Source organism: Vipera berus (genome assembly GCF_964194415.1).
Source record: "Vipera berus genome assembly, chromosome: 5".
Taxonomy (NCBI): Eukaryota; Metazoa; Chordata; class Lepidosauria; order Squamata; family Viperidae; genus Vipera; species Vipera berus.
In genome coordinates this window covers 38,889,065-38,906,726 of record NC_138207.1, presented here as the reverse complement: position 1 = coordinate 38,906,726, position 17,662 = coordinate 38,889,065, and the positions used below count along the sequence as shown (strand labels likewise).

General features: G+C 37.5%; 2 protein-coding genes across 4 annotated transcripts in view; both read left to right on the top strand.

Moving 5' to 3' along the window:
• The first annotated feature begins 330 nt into the window (after positions 1–330).
• Positions 331–13,653, top strand: RNF168 (ring finger protein 168). The gene is made up of 7 exons (XM_081328753.1): positions 331–427; positions 5,938–6,285; positions 7,109–7,185; positions 7,412–7,588; positions 8,907–9,016; positions 11,182–11,269; positions 11,553–13,653. The coding sequence occupies exons 2-7, from the start codon at positions 5,985–5,987 to the stop codon at positions 12,585–12,587; spliced, it is 1,788 nt and encodes a 595-aa protein (XP_081184879.1). The 5' UTR covers positions 331–427; positions 5,938–5,984; the 3' UTR covers positions 12,588–13,653.
• A 1,856-nt stretch (positions 13,654–15,509) lies between these two features.
• The window catches only part of UBXN7 (UBX domain protein 7), a 35,218-nt gene continuing 33,065 nt past the window's right edge, over positions 15,510–17,662 (top strand). For 2 of the 3 annotated variants that reach the window (XM_081329649.1, XM_081329647.1), the window contains exon 1: positions 15,510–15,603. In XM_081329649.1, the coding sequence (XP_081185775.1) occupies positions 15,531–15,603 (73 nt within the window). In that variant the 5' untranslated portion in view covers positions 15,510–15,530. Of the gene's footprint in view, positions 15,604–15,699; positions 15,831–17,662 lie in introns of those variants that run through there. The other variant, XM_081329648.1, reaches the window with a different exon arrangement.

Below are 17,662 nucleotides of genomic sequence, written 5' to 3'. Positions count from 1 at the left end.
GCAATTGGAAGGACCCAGACACCACCCTAGGTTTCTTCTGTTTAGAGTTATTACATTTGTAGCGACTGCCCCATAATATAAGGCGGAATTCCCTTTGGGACAAAGGGAAGAACTTTGCAAAATTTTTGAGAGCTATCTTGAGAGAAGTCAAGCACTAGAAAAGAAATCCTCCGGCCACTAGAGGACAGCAATTGAGGTCTCCGATACCATTTCGAGAAGGACGACACTCCTTTTTCTTCTTTACGTCATGCTCTTCATTACGCTAGATATTGAAATTGAAAGCGCGCAAGAGAATTGGGGCGTGGTAAATCTGCGCTTGCGCAGTGGGATCAGCAGGTGGTGAATGTTGTTCGGTGCTATGATAGAAGCGGCAAGATGGCGGCGCCCGGGGACTCTGCTGCCGCCTCAGTATTGAAATATTGAACTGGTGAGGCGCGCGAAAATACAGAATAGGTTTTAAATGGCTTCAGTCCGGTGCAGCTAAAATGGGGGAATGGGCAGGTGGCGCGAGCTCCGAAATAGTGCCTTGGCGGGAAATATAGGTGAAGGGGCTCCGGTAAGGTTGGCGCGGATGTGGGAGAACAAGCCAAGGTGGCACCGAAAAAGAAATACAACGGAGCGAACCAAAAAAAAATAAATTCGAGGAGGTAATGCTTAGAAGGAATTATACGGAAAGTGGCTTCCAATAAGCAAAGTGAATGGGGAAAATCGCTAACAGTTTGAATTGCACAGAAGTGGTTGGGTAGTTTCTCACTATCCTCAAATAAGGGGATGGTATATTTTGCTTCAGTTTCACAGAGTCTTACAGGAAACAAATTGTATTGAGGCTTTTTTGAGTGGAAGGCTTCAAATCAAGGCATATAATATTAAATAAATTATTAAAACAAGACTATTTTTATGGAATTGCTTTGTTGTTAGCTGTGACCCCATGGACAACGTTCCTCCAGGCCTTCCTGTCTGTCCTCTACCATGGAATTGCTAGTGGAGTACAAATCAAAAACTTAATGATATGGAATTGTATTCTGTATAAATTTCCTTTTTTCCTGCTAATTTGTGTTTGACATAATTTTATGTACTCTTCCCCTTTCACAAATGCCAGTGTTGAAAGACCTTCAATCTCATTGCAGTTGATTGTTCATCTGTAGTTTTGTTGAAGGAAAAGTCTTTATCATGGTTCAGTCCAAGCAAGGAATAAACAACATGGCGACTGCTTTAGGAAGAAGGTTACAGTTTATTGCATAGGAGAGCCGGACAGAAAGATGGTTCTAGCAGAAAAAAAGGACTGAGCACATGTAGGGAGTGGGATTTTATACCCTCTGGGGCCTTTTTGTTTGGAGTTATTTCCTGTTTCAGGCTTTGTATTTCCTGAGTCTGAGTGTGTATTTCTGGTATTCTTGGTGGTGGTGGGTTAATCCTATTATGTCCTAAGATCATATCCTGCTTTCCTGGGGCTGGGGTATGTAGATTTTAGGTGTCTTTTTCTTCCTAAGCTTCTAGCTCCAACCTTCCTGATGGTTTACATCTGCATTTCTACAGAACTGGTTTCTGCTTGGAGGAAGGAGACCTGGGTCTGTTAAGAAAACTGGGCATGCTTTTCTGGTTCTTCAATATCTTTTTAGGAAATATATTTTTCGCCCTTTTAATATTTCCTTCTCTGGGGCGCTGACTTCCCACAGTTTGTATAGTAACATTCCAATATTCCATTTGCCCAGTATTTGCACTTCTATCTGGAATTTGTATCTTAACTAATTTTTTTGCATTATTTGATTTCTATAGAAGTTTTCCTCATTTACGCTATTAAACAATATGCAACTGCATAGTACCTGCATATACTGTTATAAACAAATGGCTCTCACATCCAGTCTAAAGATAAAGGAAAAAGTTTCTCCTTTCCAGTCATGTCCAACTCTAGAGGCCAGCGCTCATCTCTGTTTCATAGCTAAGGGAGCCAGTGTTTTCCGAATAACAACAGCACTTAGACTGATATACCACCCATAGAGCTTTACAGCACTCTGAGCAGTTTACAGTATCAGCATTCTGGCTCTTCATTTTACCAACCTTGGAAAGATGGAAAGCTAAGTCAACCTTGAGCCAGTCAGGATCAAACTCCAGGCTGTGGGCAGAGTTAGCCTGCAATACAGCCTGTTATCTTCCCACTGAAGTGGTACCTTTCCTTGCATGCTTTCAAACTGCTAGGTTGGCAGGAGTTGGGCCAAATAACAGCAGCTTCTCCTGTTTCTTGGTTCTTAAACCTGGACTTTCAGCTTTCCAGCTGACAAGTTTAGTGTCTTTAACCGCTGAGCTATCGCACCCATAGAAGCATTGAAAAATTATTTTACTTGAGAACTGCAGAAATGAGGCTGATGCCACTGGAATTCCTAACAATTGCTTACTGCTCCTTGAGAAACAGGCATTTGGAATTACTGCTAGTTTATGTATATATTCAAGTGAATATAGACTGGTTGAATTTAAGAACTAATTTTAACATTTTACAAGTATTGTCTCAAGAATCTTTCTGAGATTATGTTGTTAGAAGACGTTGATTTTAGGAATAATTTTAGATTTCCAGGACTCACTGGCAAACATGGCAGTCAGTATGACAAAACTTCTCAGTTTATTTATAATTGGGGGAAGCAATATTGGCCTGTTTTACAAAGCTGTGCAACAGATTATGTAGATAATGTTTGTGAAGTGAACACTAGAAAGCACAATGTAAGTGCTAGAACATTTTCATTTTGTGTACAACATCTTTTAAAATCCTTCCATTAGTTATTTCAGCAGAGGGGGTGGGCTGCAGTAGCAGATACTTCATTTGTTGTTTCCCGTGTGAAATATGTCTAATCCTTGAATAGCAGATGAATTTTATTTATTTAGTCATTGATACCAAAGACCTAGTTGTGTGAATCTAAGATATTACATATATGACATATAATATTTTGTGGCGCAAATCTAGTGAGTTTCTATCTGATGTAGCATGCTGCCAAATATTCACCTTTATTGTACGTGGAACAGCAATATTACTTTCAAGTGTGCATACTTGGTAGGTAGATGACTGAGAAATTAGGAATGTGTCTACAAAGGGCCAATCTTGCAGCCCTATTTGTCTGAAATTATTGAAATGGCTTTGGGCTATGCTTAGATTCTCAGAGATTGATTGTAATGAGGTTATATTACATCTGAAGGAACAGTTTAGATGTCTTCCTGGAAGTAAAAGATACATGCTGTAACTAGTAATATCTCTGACAAATTTTGAATGATGTCACATACCTTTGCTAGAAAGTTGTAAGTTGTAAGAATTGACATTAGATGTCATTGTCCAAAATATAACAGGGCTGTTTTTGAATGGTATTTGGTAACTGCCTTTTTTATATACAAGTAATCCTTGACTTATGAGCAGATTCCGTTACACTACCCTAACTCTAATCCTTGGACCTTTTTCCCATGCCACTAGGTCGTACATCCTCCCCACCCATCACCGATCACACTTTATATTTAGAAGATCTCCAGAGCACGTATGAAGGAAGGAGGATATGGTACTAGGCCCATGGATGTCTTGGCCACATGGCTCCATCCCGGAAGTGGGTGCATTTTCAAAATGGCACAATGAATAATGGCCACTCTGCAAATGGCACCCACTTCCAGGACAGAGCATGTAGTTCAGAGATGGAGCTGTGTGCTTTGCATCCCTAGCACGACCTCCATAGCTCTCGAGGTAATGGAAGCGGCAGGAGGATATTTTATTGAATTTCTTTTTTAAAAAAGGAATTTTATTGGATTTATAGGGTTAGGAATAAGATAGGGTTGGGGTTTAGGCAGGGTTGGGATCGGGGTTGGGATTAGGACAGGGTTGGGGTCAACATTGGGGTTATCCCCCAGTAACATTTTCACTATTTAAAAAAAGTATATTGTATCTTCCAACTTTCACTACAGCTACAATGTTGCTTTTTTAAAAATAGCTATTGCTCTAAAATTCAATGGTACATAGTATTTCTATAATTATAAACAATTCCGATCAAAAATCCCAAAAATAAATGTCAGGTCTTTCAGTTTCAAGCAAAAAGTCTATGTAGAAAGAAAACTAGTTAAAGTCTCTGATCAAAGTAGTTATTTTTGCCATCTCAACCAAGTCCATTAACTTTGCCATCCATTCATCCATTGTGGGAATCTATAGAGCTTTCCATCTGTGCTTACAAAACTCTTGCTAGTATGTGGAAATAGTTGTTGATGCATTTGAAATTGAGATCAACTTAGGCCGATCTTTCCACCTGATCTGGCTTCTTAATTTGAAGCTCAGTTCAAAACTATGCAATAAATATTTTTCAATAATCCTCTCATATTGACCTTGTCAGTAGTGGTGGTTGCAATCCATGCTTAATGTTCCAGTAACAAGATAGGCACAAGTAACAGTGGTGCACAACATGGTGCCTCTGAAGTGAGTCTTCAGTTGGGGATGGGCCAGCTAGAGAGCTTTCCCAGTTTTTTGCTCTGAGAAGAAAGAAGGAAACAGGATACGAAGCACTAAGTCTACTCTTGTTTCTGCCATTCCACAATGAGGCTTTTAGTCTAAATGTGTTCTTCTGCATGCCACCATGTTTATCTGCCCTTGTACCTCTTAAGGAAGTGCCAAACTGGGAAATCAGCTGTCAGCCTACAACATGAGCTTCAAGTTAGAGGCAAACAGAATGTATGAGAATTATTTTTATTTTTATTTTTTATTTTATTTTAATCCCATTTATATCCCGCCCTTCTCCGAAGACTCAGGGCGGCTTACAATATAAGCACAAATCAAATGTGCTTAGCAAAAGCCTTCATTCTATGTATATGCCTGCTTATTAGGGCTTTCGCCCCCCCCAAGCGGCATTATACCTTAGGGAACACCTGCTGCCGGCATCGACTTCCCTCCGCCCTGTGCGTTCCCACAGAGAGGGCCTCCTCAGGGTGCCACCGGTCAGAGAATGTCGACTGGTGGCCCCCAGGGGGAGATCCTTCTCTGTGGGCGCCCCGGAGCTATGGAATCAGCTACCGGTTGAGCTCCGGACGGCGCCCGATCTTCGCTCCTTTCGCCGCGAGCTAAAAACATATTTTTTTGAACAAGCTGGCCTGGCCTGATGAGGGGATTGGGGGGGGTGGTTATTGTTATTTTATTGGGTTTTTAAGATGTATTTTAGTATATGGGCATTTATTTAATCTTGTTTTAACTTTTCTAATCTTGTATTTTTATTCTTGCCCTGTTCACCGCCCTGAGTCCCTCGGGAGAAGGGCGGTATAGAAATATTATTAAATTATTACATTATTACAAAGTCAGCTTATTGCCCCCAATAATCTGGGTCGTCATTTTACCTACCTCGGAAGGATGGAAGGCTGAGTCAACCTTGAGCCTGGTGGGATGGTCATGAATCACAATTTCTGTCTAGAAATTTAGCTCCACCCAAATAACAGTTCCTATTCTGAAAACAATATTTTCAGTTAGCATCACATGACTTTAGTTCAGTTTAGGATACGGTATTCTCTGCAATGGAAAACTGCTTTTAAATAAGCTATATGAAAATAATTGGGTAACACTTTTTCTAAAAAGTAGTTGATGCAATTGAATTTCTATATTACATAATTGTGAAGCAATATCTTATATCTGTAATTTTAAGTATCTCCAGAAATATCTCAGGAGAATAAAAAGTATATTTGCATTGGGAAACAATGTATTGGCCTACTTTAGGACTGCCAAATATTAATGTAATCTGTGAGGACATTCCTTACTCATAATTCATACATTTGTTTTTATGTTTTTACTGTAGAACAGTATTGTACTATACTCTTAGTGATAAAGCTTACATAGCAGGTAACATTCATACATCGTGTCAAAAATGATCTAACAAACACAGTTTTAATGTTGTCTTTTTATTGATCTGAAACAGATAATGTGCTACTGTATTTTTGTAGATGCTGATGATGTATTAAGAAAATCGTTTTCCCTTCCTGGACTGAACATGCCAAAAGAATCAGAGCCCCCACTCTCCTTGTCTGACTGTCATTGTAACATATGCATGGATATTTTTGTGGAACCAGTCACACTACCATGCCACCATACTCTTTGTAATGCTTGTTTCCAACTTACTGTGGAAAAAGCAAGTTTGTGTTGCCCTTTTTGTCGCCGGCGTGTCTCATCTTGGGCACGATATAACTCTCGCAAGAACACTCTTATTAACTTGGAGTTATGGGAAAAAATTAAGAAACATTTTCCAGAAGAGTGCCAACGCAAAATTAATGGACAGGACCTAGAAAATTATTGTAAGTAAAGCATTGCACTAGCTTGGTTTACATATACATCTGCCTTTGGTGTTCAGAAGTTTAATATAAAATTTTGAAAGAAAAAAAGCAAGGAAAAATTGACATTTAGCAATTCACTTAGTAGTAATAATAATAAACCTTTATTGTCAAAGTACAACATGTGTACATTGAGATTAGCTGAGCCTCCTCCCCGTGCTCTCTCCCCCCAACACACAGTGATAACAAACCCTCCATCCTACCACACCATGTGAACCAACTACACCACACACCGGCCTCCCAAGTCAATTCTGCATAAGATTATGTCCCATTTAAAAGCCTAACAGCCCACGGATAAAAGCTATTTTTCAGCCTGTTGGTACGGCTGGCTATATTCCTATATCTCCTACCGGAGATATAGTCTCTTAACTAAAAATATATTTAACTGATAAGAGAGTGACACATTTCTAAGGTCAGAAATTACTCTTCTTTATGGAGTACGGGAAATAGACAAGTGCAATATAGGTTGTTAGATTTGTTGAATTATTTGTTAAACTGTAATAATTCAGTTAAAATTATTAAACTGTAATAATAGAAATAAAAATCACCATTGTTAAAGGTCAAATCTTGTTTTTCCTGGATAAATATCCAGTGAGGCCTTATTTTTTATTTTTACTTTTTGATATATTAGGTGTACTAAATTGCAAAGAACCCATGTTGATAGAAAAGATTGTATTTAAGTGCATGGTTTCATATATATTCATATTAAATTGCAATTTGCATCCTTAAAATAATTAGATCATAATAATCATATTTTGTTTCATCTCTGCTTTGTTTTCTGGACTAGTGTATATCCCTCAACCAATACATTGCTTAAGTAAGCCTGGAGAATTAAGGAAAGAATATGAAGCTGAGATCACTAAGGTAAAGTAGAAAGTTGAATGATACTCACTAATAGGCAGTTTTGCTAAGCATCATAAAATCCTGAGTAAGACCTGGATTGAGATTGTTTGTAGGTACTAAATGCCTATGCATTAAGCCAAGCCAAATTATAAAGGCTCTTTATTAAGAAGTATTGAAATAAAAAATGAAAATTCTAAATCTATAAAATAAAGAACTTGTTAAAAATAATGATACATTTTGCGGTTAGGTGGAAGCAGAACGCCGTGCTCTTGAGCAAGAAGAGAGCAAAGCAAGTGAAGAGTATATTCAAAGACTACTAGCAGAAGAGGAAGAAGAGCAAAGGTTAACAGAAGAAAGGGAAAAAAAGATAGCAGTCCAGTTACTATCAGATGAAGTGCTGGCACGAGAACTGAGTTTCAATTTGGTAAGTTTGACCAAAATGACAGCTAAATAGGCTTAGTTAAATCTTCATAGTTTCTTAAATGGCATTTTGATGTAAGCATTGGAAGAGTACTTAATATACTTAATCAGAGGCTTTCTCACTTTTCTTCTGTAATCAAGATAAATGTAAAAAATGCTACCAGATTGTTAAATGATATACTTTGTTACTATCAGTAGCAGATTTATTGATTGATTAGATTTCTATCCTGCCTTTCATGTAGGAGTGTACATTGAGCTGTAAAGTGTTCCCACCTATTTTTTCCCACACCAGCAATTTTGGGAGCTTAGAGTGAGTGGTCCAGATTTATCCACTGAGGATCTATACCAAAGTGGATTAGAACCTGAGTCTCCCTGGTGCCAATCCAATACCTGAGAAGAGGCTGTATCAAAAATCAGGCCCCTTAGACAATTTATTATATAAAATTACACTGAATGTTTGAATTGCTTGCAATTTTCTTCTAAACATTTCCTTACTCATTTGACACATGACTATTTTCTCTGATATTTGCAAATTCTAACAGGAAGATTCATTCAGTGTAATTTCATGTCTTGACCTATGGAGTCTGACTTTTGGTACACTGTGTGTGTGTGGGGGGGTGTACCTTAAATATTTAACTACTTAACTAACATGTAACCCTAGTTGATCTAGTCTGGATATATTAAATTAATATATGTCTATTTGAGGTATAAATGATTATGCTTATTTGTCATTATGCTTGCTGTTTCCAACTAAGAAATTATTTATTTATTAGAAGTTGAGAACACCCCATCCAAAAGTAATATATAATATAAAAGAGAAATGTGAATACTCAGACAAAAGCACATAAATAGTTTTCTGTACAACAAATATCCTCCTCCTTTAAACCTAGATTAGATAAAACAATATAATTTCCAATTGACAATCTATCACATAAATTGGTGGTGATGCCACTATGATAGTATTCTGGTACAGTAGACATGAAAGCAGTGTTGATACGAACAAGAAACTTTTTGTGTTGAGCATTATTAATGCATCAATCTCTAAAAATGTAGGATGAATTGTGCACATCAGCACTGCAACAATTTTTTTGTGATAAATCAGCGTAATTTTTGTGTGATAAATCAGCATAATAATTAAAATCAGCTGCTGACTTTGGGCCAGTGCTATTCTCAGCCCACCCAACTTCATAGGCTTGTGGTGAAAATTGATAGGAGTATCAGGTATGTTTACTGCCTTGAATTAAATATTAAAAGGGCAGGAAAATAATAATAAATAGCAGTAGGCATGCTTTTTATCTGTTGTTGTTTTTTTTGCACTAAAGAACAGATCTGCTGAAGAGTCTGTTAAAAACAGTCCGCTACCTGGCCCATCCCCTTCTGATTACTGCAAAACATCAAAAAACAAATCAAGCAATTCTGGAGACATTAAGAAGTAAGTAAAATCTGGTTACATAGTCAAAGATAGATTAGTACAATACATGCAGATTTGTATAGTATAAATAGGAGAGAAAATTGTCATAACTGAAACGGAACTTTGTTTGCCTTTTGAAAAAGCATCTTTGGGACACCCATGACTTGGATGACTGAGAATTTCTATAGGCATTTTGGATATCTGTATAATTAAGTTCAAATAAAACTTCATTTGGGATGTAGAACCTAATTTACTAGGCTAATCGTGTTCATAAAGTAAAGGACTATTCAATTATCATAGTTTACGTTATTACAGTTCAGGTTTAGTTATAACATTACACTGTGATTACAAAAACCAGAAGTGTTGGTTTTATTGCAGTTTTTCTGGAAGAGAATGGGAAAGAATTGCTGACAAGCTTGTTTGCATAATATTAAATCATAGTTTAGGACTGCAGTCATTGATACCTGTTATATACTTCTCAAAAAAATAAAGGGAACACTTAAACAACACAATGTACTGTATTTAATAGTAGGATGTCTTATCTTGTGTTTCCTTTATTTTTTTGAGCAGTATATTTCATCATTTTTACAATACTTATGATAATGATATTTGAAGGCAACTCAGGAATTGAGCTAAAGGTATTTATACCATACATCTACCCACTATTAAAATCAAATCCATGCAATTTTCTTGGCAACATTTCTCGAGGTTTGCCATTGCAATCTTTCTAGACCTGATAGAGAGTGACTGGCCCAAAGTTACTCACCTAGGTTCTGAGCCTAAGACAGAATTAATAGGCCTCCCCATTTCCACTAGATCAAATGTGTGTTTCACTATTAAATTAGCCATTTTATTGATATTAGTTGTTAGCTACCCAGAGATGCTAACTTTTTGAGATGGGCAGCCATATATATCTCTAGAAATAAATGCCATAACATCTAAAACAGAGGTCTCCAACCTTTCCGGCCTTGCGGCCCGGAGGGAAGAAGAGCAGCTTCCAAATTTGCATGCGCAAATAGGCTGCACACATCAGCCTGGGGCTAGCGGCCTGTTTGCGCCCATGCACAAATGGAGCCGCGGGCACTAGCGTGAGGGGGAGGACTGTGCACGCATGCGTGTGTGCACTGGCCAGCCATTTCTGTTGCCTGCTAGCCAAGAGCCATGGCCCGGTAGTGAGCCACAGCCCATAGGTTGGGGGCCCCTGATCTAAAACACTTAGAAGTGTATCATTGTTCACATGGTAGTGAAATGTACTTCTTAGCAACTTGCACTAAGCCATCACTATCTGCTAATAAGAAAGGGGTCAAGCATTTCCTCTTTGGCAGCTCTATCTGAATTAGATAATTAATTTCAGATGTTTTTATCAGAGTTTGTTCCTTTTTTTTCTTAGCTGCCATAGGAGCAAAACAAGATATAAATTAAATGAATAATAATTAAAGTTGAGCTTTTATGCCCTGTGAAACAGTATTGTGCTAGAATCTGTTTATAAACATTGCAACTATATGCTTTGCTTGATAAGGTCTGAATTAGGGCGACTGAAGGATGAGAAGCAGAATGTTTAGAACAGACATGTCAAACTCGCGACGTCATGTGACGTCGTGCGACGTATCGGAACTTTTTCCCTTTGCCGGCAATGGGATGGGCGCGGTTTCTCCGTGACGCTCCGGCCTGCGGGCCGGCAGTTTGACACCCCTGGTTTAGAATAACCTTAGGACAACAAGGTCTTATTTACTTAAGAGATGTAGCCCTGCTCCAATCCATAATATGCTCTCTAGGGCTTTAGATATCAGCAACTTACTTTGGAAACATTTTTATTCCTTTTGTCATATTTATTCAATTTCTATTCTATCCTTCCATTCAAGAATGATCCTTAGCTAACAATAAAAAAAATAAAAATCATGTTTGAACAATAATAGAAATAAAATAATATAAATAAGTCTAAATTGTATCTGAATAATGTTTTTGGGAGCAGAGTAGGAACAAGTCACAGTTCCAAAATGTATGTACAGAAATTCAGCACTAATCCAATGAAAAGTAGAGTCTTAGGGTTACATTTTATTATATCCACTCTTCTGAGAAATTAAGCAAGTAAGTTACAGTATATTTAAAGATAAATATAATATATAACATGTTCTTTACAAGCTGTAAAAGCTTGCATTATCTTTTTCTTTTGTGCTGTTTTTAAGGTATTTATCTCCAAAGTCTTGTGGTTTCTTTTCTCCAAAGTTGCTATTTGGAAAATTAAAAGAAGAAAAAATTGACTCTCTTTCTGAGGTAGGTATACGTATTAACATTTCTATACTATACTATACTATACTATGCTATGCTATGCTATACTATACTATACTATACTATACTATACTATACTATACTATACTATACTATACTATACTATACTATACTACACTATACTACACTATACTATACTATACTATACTATACTATACTACACCACTACACTGCACTGCACTACACTACACTACACTACACTACACTACACACACACACACACACACACACACAAAATACGGATATTCTGACCTTTGTTTTTTTCCAGGAAAGCATTAAAGCTAAAACTCGCTTTATGTTGGAAAATGAAGAAATAAGAAAAGATATAACCATACTATCTTCAGAGACAACTGGAGAAGGAATGATGATTAAAGATTCCCCTTTAGAATCAACGGGTTCTCATTTAAATATATGTACTACATCTGAGTTTAACAGTCATGGCCCTGAATTGTCATCTTTTTCTAGGAGTCACTTAAATGAATCAATAGAGGAACATGTTACCAATAGAGAAGACCATGAAACTGATTTTTTCTCAATGAGTAGTGGTTCCAATAACAATGACTTTGGAAATAAATTTTTTACAGAAAGTACATGTTTGCTGAAACATCAGAAAAATGACAGCACTGAAGAAATCCTTATTTCTTTGACATCTAGCAACCAACAGGACAGCAAAGATATAACCTGTGAGGAAACGAAGATGATGGGAAACTATTCAATTGAAAATAAAAATCAGAGTTGCTCATTGATCACTAAAGAGATTCCAAAGAGAAAATCTCAATCTCCCACTGAATGGACAGTGGATTCATCTTTGAATGACAAAAGAAGAAGAACTTCTGTACAAACTGAAGAGAAAGAGATGAATGATATGCAAAAGCAAATATATCTGGAGCAGCAGCAGCTTTATGAACGATATAAACAGGAAGAAGAAGATAGGTGTCTGGCTTTGAAAATTCAGAAGGAAATGGACAGAGAACAGAAAACACCAAATCGCAAAAAAGGCTCTGCTGATGAGTATCATTTGCGCCCTACAACATCTAAGACAGTTGGAAAATCCCCAGCTGTTAGGAAACACTGCAAAATCTTAAAGGCTTCAAACAGCCAGCCAGAAATAAATCAACCCAAATTACACAGACATTTCCACAGTGAGAATGAGAGGCCCTCTATCAAACACCAGACAAAAACATCTGTAAAAAATGGGAATGTTCTGAATTGTGTCCTCAACTCTGATTTAAAGGATGTAGAATTGCTGCCAATCAAGCAAAGGACAATTATCCAGATGTTCAAGAAATCTGCAACAAATTGAAATATTCACCCAAACCATTATAGATTAATAGAAATTTTTGAAAAACCTGCAAATGTTTATCTCTTCTGGTATTGGCTGTTCCCAGAATTAATGTGTTACTTGTTTCAGAAACAGTAACACCCGTTCTGTACCTTTTCCTTTGAATTCTTGTATCCTTTAATACATAGATGGTATCAATTAACTTCAATGTTAAGAGAGAAGTTTTAAAACTATCAGATAATATTGTTTCTCACTATTAACAGTATGTCATCAGAACAGCCACCATTTTCCTCCTGATTGCCTCTCCCTGAAATAAGTAAATTAAAAATAAAAACTATTTCAAGTTGAACTGAATGATAATGCTTGCTGAATTGTCATAACCATGCCACTTGTTGTCTGTGAACTTACAAGGCAGTGGTAAATGCCATCTTTAAGACAGGCATAGCCTAAGATACACTCTCATTTTTCTGTTTGCTGCAATTGTATTTTTGCTTTGCTAGTGATGTGGCTTACAGATTTCACCAGAAAACCAAATTAATTTTCAGTGGATTCATTTTGGAATTTTAAATTTGATAATTGTAAAAGTATCTTATAAGAGGCACCAAAGACAGTCAATAGGTAAATCACACTTTTCATTTGTAAGTAATTTCTAACACATAGTTTATATATGTCATTAAAATTACACAATTACTATTTCATTACAATTATTTAAGATGTTGTAACTCATAATTATCTCCTAAACATAGTTCTACAATAGTTCTACAATATACAACAGAGGTTCCTTTCTGATAAGGCAGGAATTGCTTTCCACGTTCTTGAAAACTTTGATATCTCAACATTTAGAACATTTAGAAAGGGTAATAGCAAAAAAAGATGCAGGCTGAAGTACTGATGTTTACTGTTACAATCAACTGTGCCTTCCTTTAGAAATCTGCATCCCATTTGTTTTTTGTTCAGCTTTATAAAAATGGTAATTTTAGTTGTAGCTGGGTTCAACAACTCATTCAGACAATGATATATAATCTGAAGGATTTACGTAAAAGTGACAGTACAATAAGTAAATAAAGTAATTATTTTTCAAATACTACATTTAGTGTTCTTACCTATCCTTTTGGGTTTTCATTTTTTCAATTTTTCTCTATTGCCATTATTGCATTCTGAAGAAAAAATGGATTGTCATTAGGTGCTTGGGTTGATTTTCAAGCAAATGATCAATTTGTCTGAAATTTCTGGGTTATCATTTTAAAACTAAAATCATATTTGAAACACTTGCATCATGGCTTGTGCCTGTGTATTTTTAATTCTTAGAATGAATATAGTTATGGATAAAAGCCAGACACTGAGTTTATCTGTAATGCTTTCAGCATGAAATGACATTTTTACTCGGAAGGAACTGATATTTTTGAAAAGTCACAATTGTTATCAAATGATAATTTCAGGATGTGGAGACAATCATTTTACAAGGCAAAAGGAGCTTCTAGAGATTCTTACAGTATGGAAATTCATAAGTCAAAATTCATAAGTCGTGTCTGACCCATCGCGACCCTATGGACAACGTTCCTCCAGGCCTTCCTGTCCTCTATCATCTTCTGGAATCCATTTAAGCTCACGCCTACTGCTTCAGTGACTCCATCCAGCCACCTCATTCTCTGTCGTCCCCTTCTTCTCTTGCCCCTCAATCTTTCCCAGCATTAGGCTCTTCTCCAGTGATTCCTTCCTTCTCATTAGGTGGCCAAAGTATTTGAATTTTACCTTCAGGATCTGGCCTTCTAAAGAGCAGTCAGGGTTGATCTGTAGGACTGACTGGTTTGATCGCCTTGCAGTCCAAGGGACTCGCAGGAGTCTTCTCCAGCACCAGAGTTCAAAGGCCACAATTTTTGGCGCTCAGCCTTTCTTATGGTCCAACTTTCACTGCCATACATTGCAACTGGGAAGACCATAGCCTTGACTATATGCACTTTTGTTGACAGGGTGATGTCTCTGCTTTTTAGTGTGCTGTCTAGATTTGTCATGTCTTTCCTCCCGAGGAGCAAGCGTCTTTTAATTTCTTGGCTACATGAATCTTAATCTACAACGGGTTCCCAACCCCCGGTCTATGGACCAGTACTGAGCCATAGCATGCCAACAACCAGTCTGCACAAACAAGCAAAGCCCCATTGTGGAATGTAGGCAGCACACAAAACCATGCACACTCCAGTCCATGGAAAAACCTTTCTCCACAGAATGGGTCCCTGGTGCCAAAAAGGTTGGGTATCTCTGGTCTAGAAGATGTAATCAATGGAGTATAGGTCAACTACTTAATGTGAAGTGGTTGAGTGTTTTGGTTCTCTCCCATAAATAGGAGGAGTTAAATGCTCTCAGGCAGCTCATTCACTGGCCAGAAACTTACACTAATAGTAGAAGTTCTTATTTCCTCCTGCTTTTGTAGCAGTTCTTGGTCCAGTTGTTTCAAATACAGTTATCATTTTCCTGTGTTGCTCAGGACAGACAGCCCTGATGGTATTCTCCCCTTTGAAAGTTCTGTTTTCCACATTAGTAGAATTCCATGTAGCTTCGCTTGAGTAAGTTCTCGTATTTGCGCTCAGAGTTCTTCACTTCTCGCCATCAAATTCATGTAGTTGGGAGAATCCAGACGCCTACTTAGGCTTAGGGTTATTACATTTGTAGCGACTGCCCCGTAATATAGGGCGGAATTCCCTTTGGGACAAAGGGAAGAAGTTCGCAAAATTTTTGAGAGCTGCCTTGAAAGAAGTCAAGCGCTAGAAAAATCCTCCGACCACTAGAGGACAGCAATTGAGGTCTCCGATACCATTTCGAGAAGGGCTTTTCCTTCTTTACGTCATGCTCTTCATTACGCTAGATATTAAAATTGAAAGCGCGCAAGAGAATTGGGGCGCGGTAAAGCCGCGCCTGCGCAGTAGGACGAGCAGGTGGTGAGTGTTGTTCGGTGATCGAGGCGGCAAGATGGCGGCGCCCGGGGGCTCTGCTGCCGCCTCAGCGTTGAAAGGGTTAATTCAGCAATTTACCGCCATCACGGGTGAGGCGCGCGAAAACACGGAATAGATTTAAGTGGCTTCAGTCCGGTGCAGCAAAATGGGGGAAGGGGTAGGTGGCGCGGGCTCGGAAACAGTCTCTTAAAGGGAGTTTGGCGGGAGATAAAGGGGAAGGGGCCCCGGTAGGCCGACGCAGGGATAGGGGAGAAGAAGGTAAGGTGGCACCGATAAAGAAATATAACGGAGCGAACCGAAAAAGAAGTTTGAGGAGGTAATGCTTAGGGGGAATTACAGGGAAATTCTTTTGTGGTGGTGAGAGAGAAATAAGATGTGCTCTCATTCGTTTCAGGGACCGCAGTGTGACATTTTCCAGGAAGAACTAGATTTGTGGTTTGGTTACTGTATTTATAAGAGACGAGTAAATAAGGTTGTAGTTCCGTCCCTCGAAATCCCAACCTATTTCAGTCCCAAACTGCGTGAGACAAAAAAGGATCGTCATCCGCCTTATCTGTAATATAAATTTGAAGTCGGAAAAAATAGTTATCAGCAGTCGAGCTAAATTCCATTTTAAAGGGCTGGTGTGAACGTTCTAACCGTGGGCGTTAGTATTGTAAAAATAAAATATTCCCGAGGTATTTTTGCGTTTATATTAAAGGTCCGTTCTGACTATATGAAGGTCCCAAAGCATGAGTATACTTAAAAGACAGAGGTTGGAGTAGGGAGAAACAGTTGTCTTGAGGGATGAAGGAGGATCCATAATACCTAGTATTTTGTTTGGAACAGTAACCAATCCATGCCAAATGTCTACTCTAATCCATTCTAGAATTAAAAGCAGAATATGATCTGAAAACCTGGTTTTTTGATCTATCAGGCCTGGACTGAAGGGGTTTTAGCTTTTAATATTGTTTTAATTGTTGGGCTTATGTAATTTAATCTATTTTAATTTATACTATTTTTATATTATATTTTATGCTGCCCTGTAAACCGCCCTGAGTCCTTCGGGAATAGGGCGGTATAAAAATTTAATTAAATAAAATAAATAAATAAACAGATTATCCTTTTTTGTTTGCTTTTTAATCAAAAGGTGGTGCCTCTGAAAAAAGGCTTCATCCAGTAAGGATTACAAGCCCTCCATGGGCAAATGCCTAAGATACCTAATATTTTTTAAAGCCTATTCGGTTCATTAAAAATGCAGCATGACACATGCCAGAAACATATTTTCTTGACTGAATTCTTGATTGTAAGTAATGTTTAAATGCTTCAGTCAGGAGTTTTCAGAAAGGAGCTTGGTTTAGGATTGGAGAGCATTCAGAATTTCTAGATACAGTCCCATAATAGAAAATATTATTTGGCGAAATGCTGGTGAACTAGTAGTCGGTGTTGACCTGGGAAAATAGGAGGAAGAAGGGAGTATTTTGGGTGTCTGCTGCCTTTAGTTATTTGTAAAATGAATTTTGCCCCTATCTTGCCACAGTTGGTAAGTGAGTGACTGCAGTTAAGCTAGTAACACAGTTAAGTGAATCTGGATTCTCCATTAAGTTTATTTATTGGAAGGTTGTAAAAGTTGATCATATTACCTCAGGACACTGTAACTGTCATAAATATTAGTTGCCAAGCCTATAACTTTTGATCACATGACATGCAATGGTTGTAAGTGTGAAAAACTGTCATAACTCACTTTTTTCAGTGCTGTGTAACATAACAGTCACTAAATGAACTGTTGTAAGTTGACTACCTGAATATAGACAGTTTTATTAGTACTGTAAAATATATTACCAGAAAAAATGTTTTGATTTCAAAGCTTTTATTTATTTTACTTCTGTTGCATTCAACTCAGTTCTGTCTCATATCTTATTTCCTTTCATATAAAAGGCAGAAGCTAAATGTAGAGCAACTGAGAGATGACATTGTTTTGTTTTACAGTCTATTGCACAATATTAAACATACAAATCTTTTTAATTGAACTGTGCTCTTGAATCCTTAAAATGAAGCAGGTATACCTCAGACAACTTATATTGCCTTGAAAGGGGATATGAAACCTTTTAGACAGCCATGGTAATATTAAACAATCCATTCAAAAATGTATTATCTTAATTTCTTTCA

Excerpts from the sequence above, each read along its gene's own strand:
- RNF168 (XM_081328753.1), top strand. The coding sequence starts at position 5,985 with ATGCCAAAAGAATCAGAGCCCCCACTCTCCTTGTCTGACTGTCATTGT. Across the intron at positions 7,186-7,411 it reads ATGAAGCTGAGATCACTAAG|GTGGAAGCAGAACGCCGTGC; the intron begins GTAAAGTAGAAA and ends TTTTGCGGTTAG. Across the intron at positions 9,017-11,181 it reads AATTCTGGAGACATTAAGAA|GTATTTATCTCCAAAGTCTT; the intron begins GTAAGTAAAATC and ends GCTGTTTTTAAG.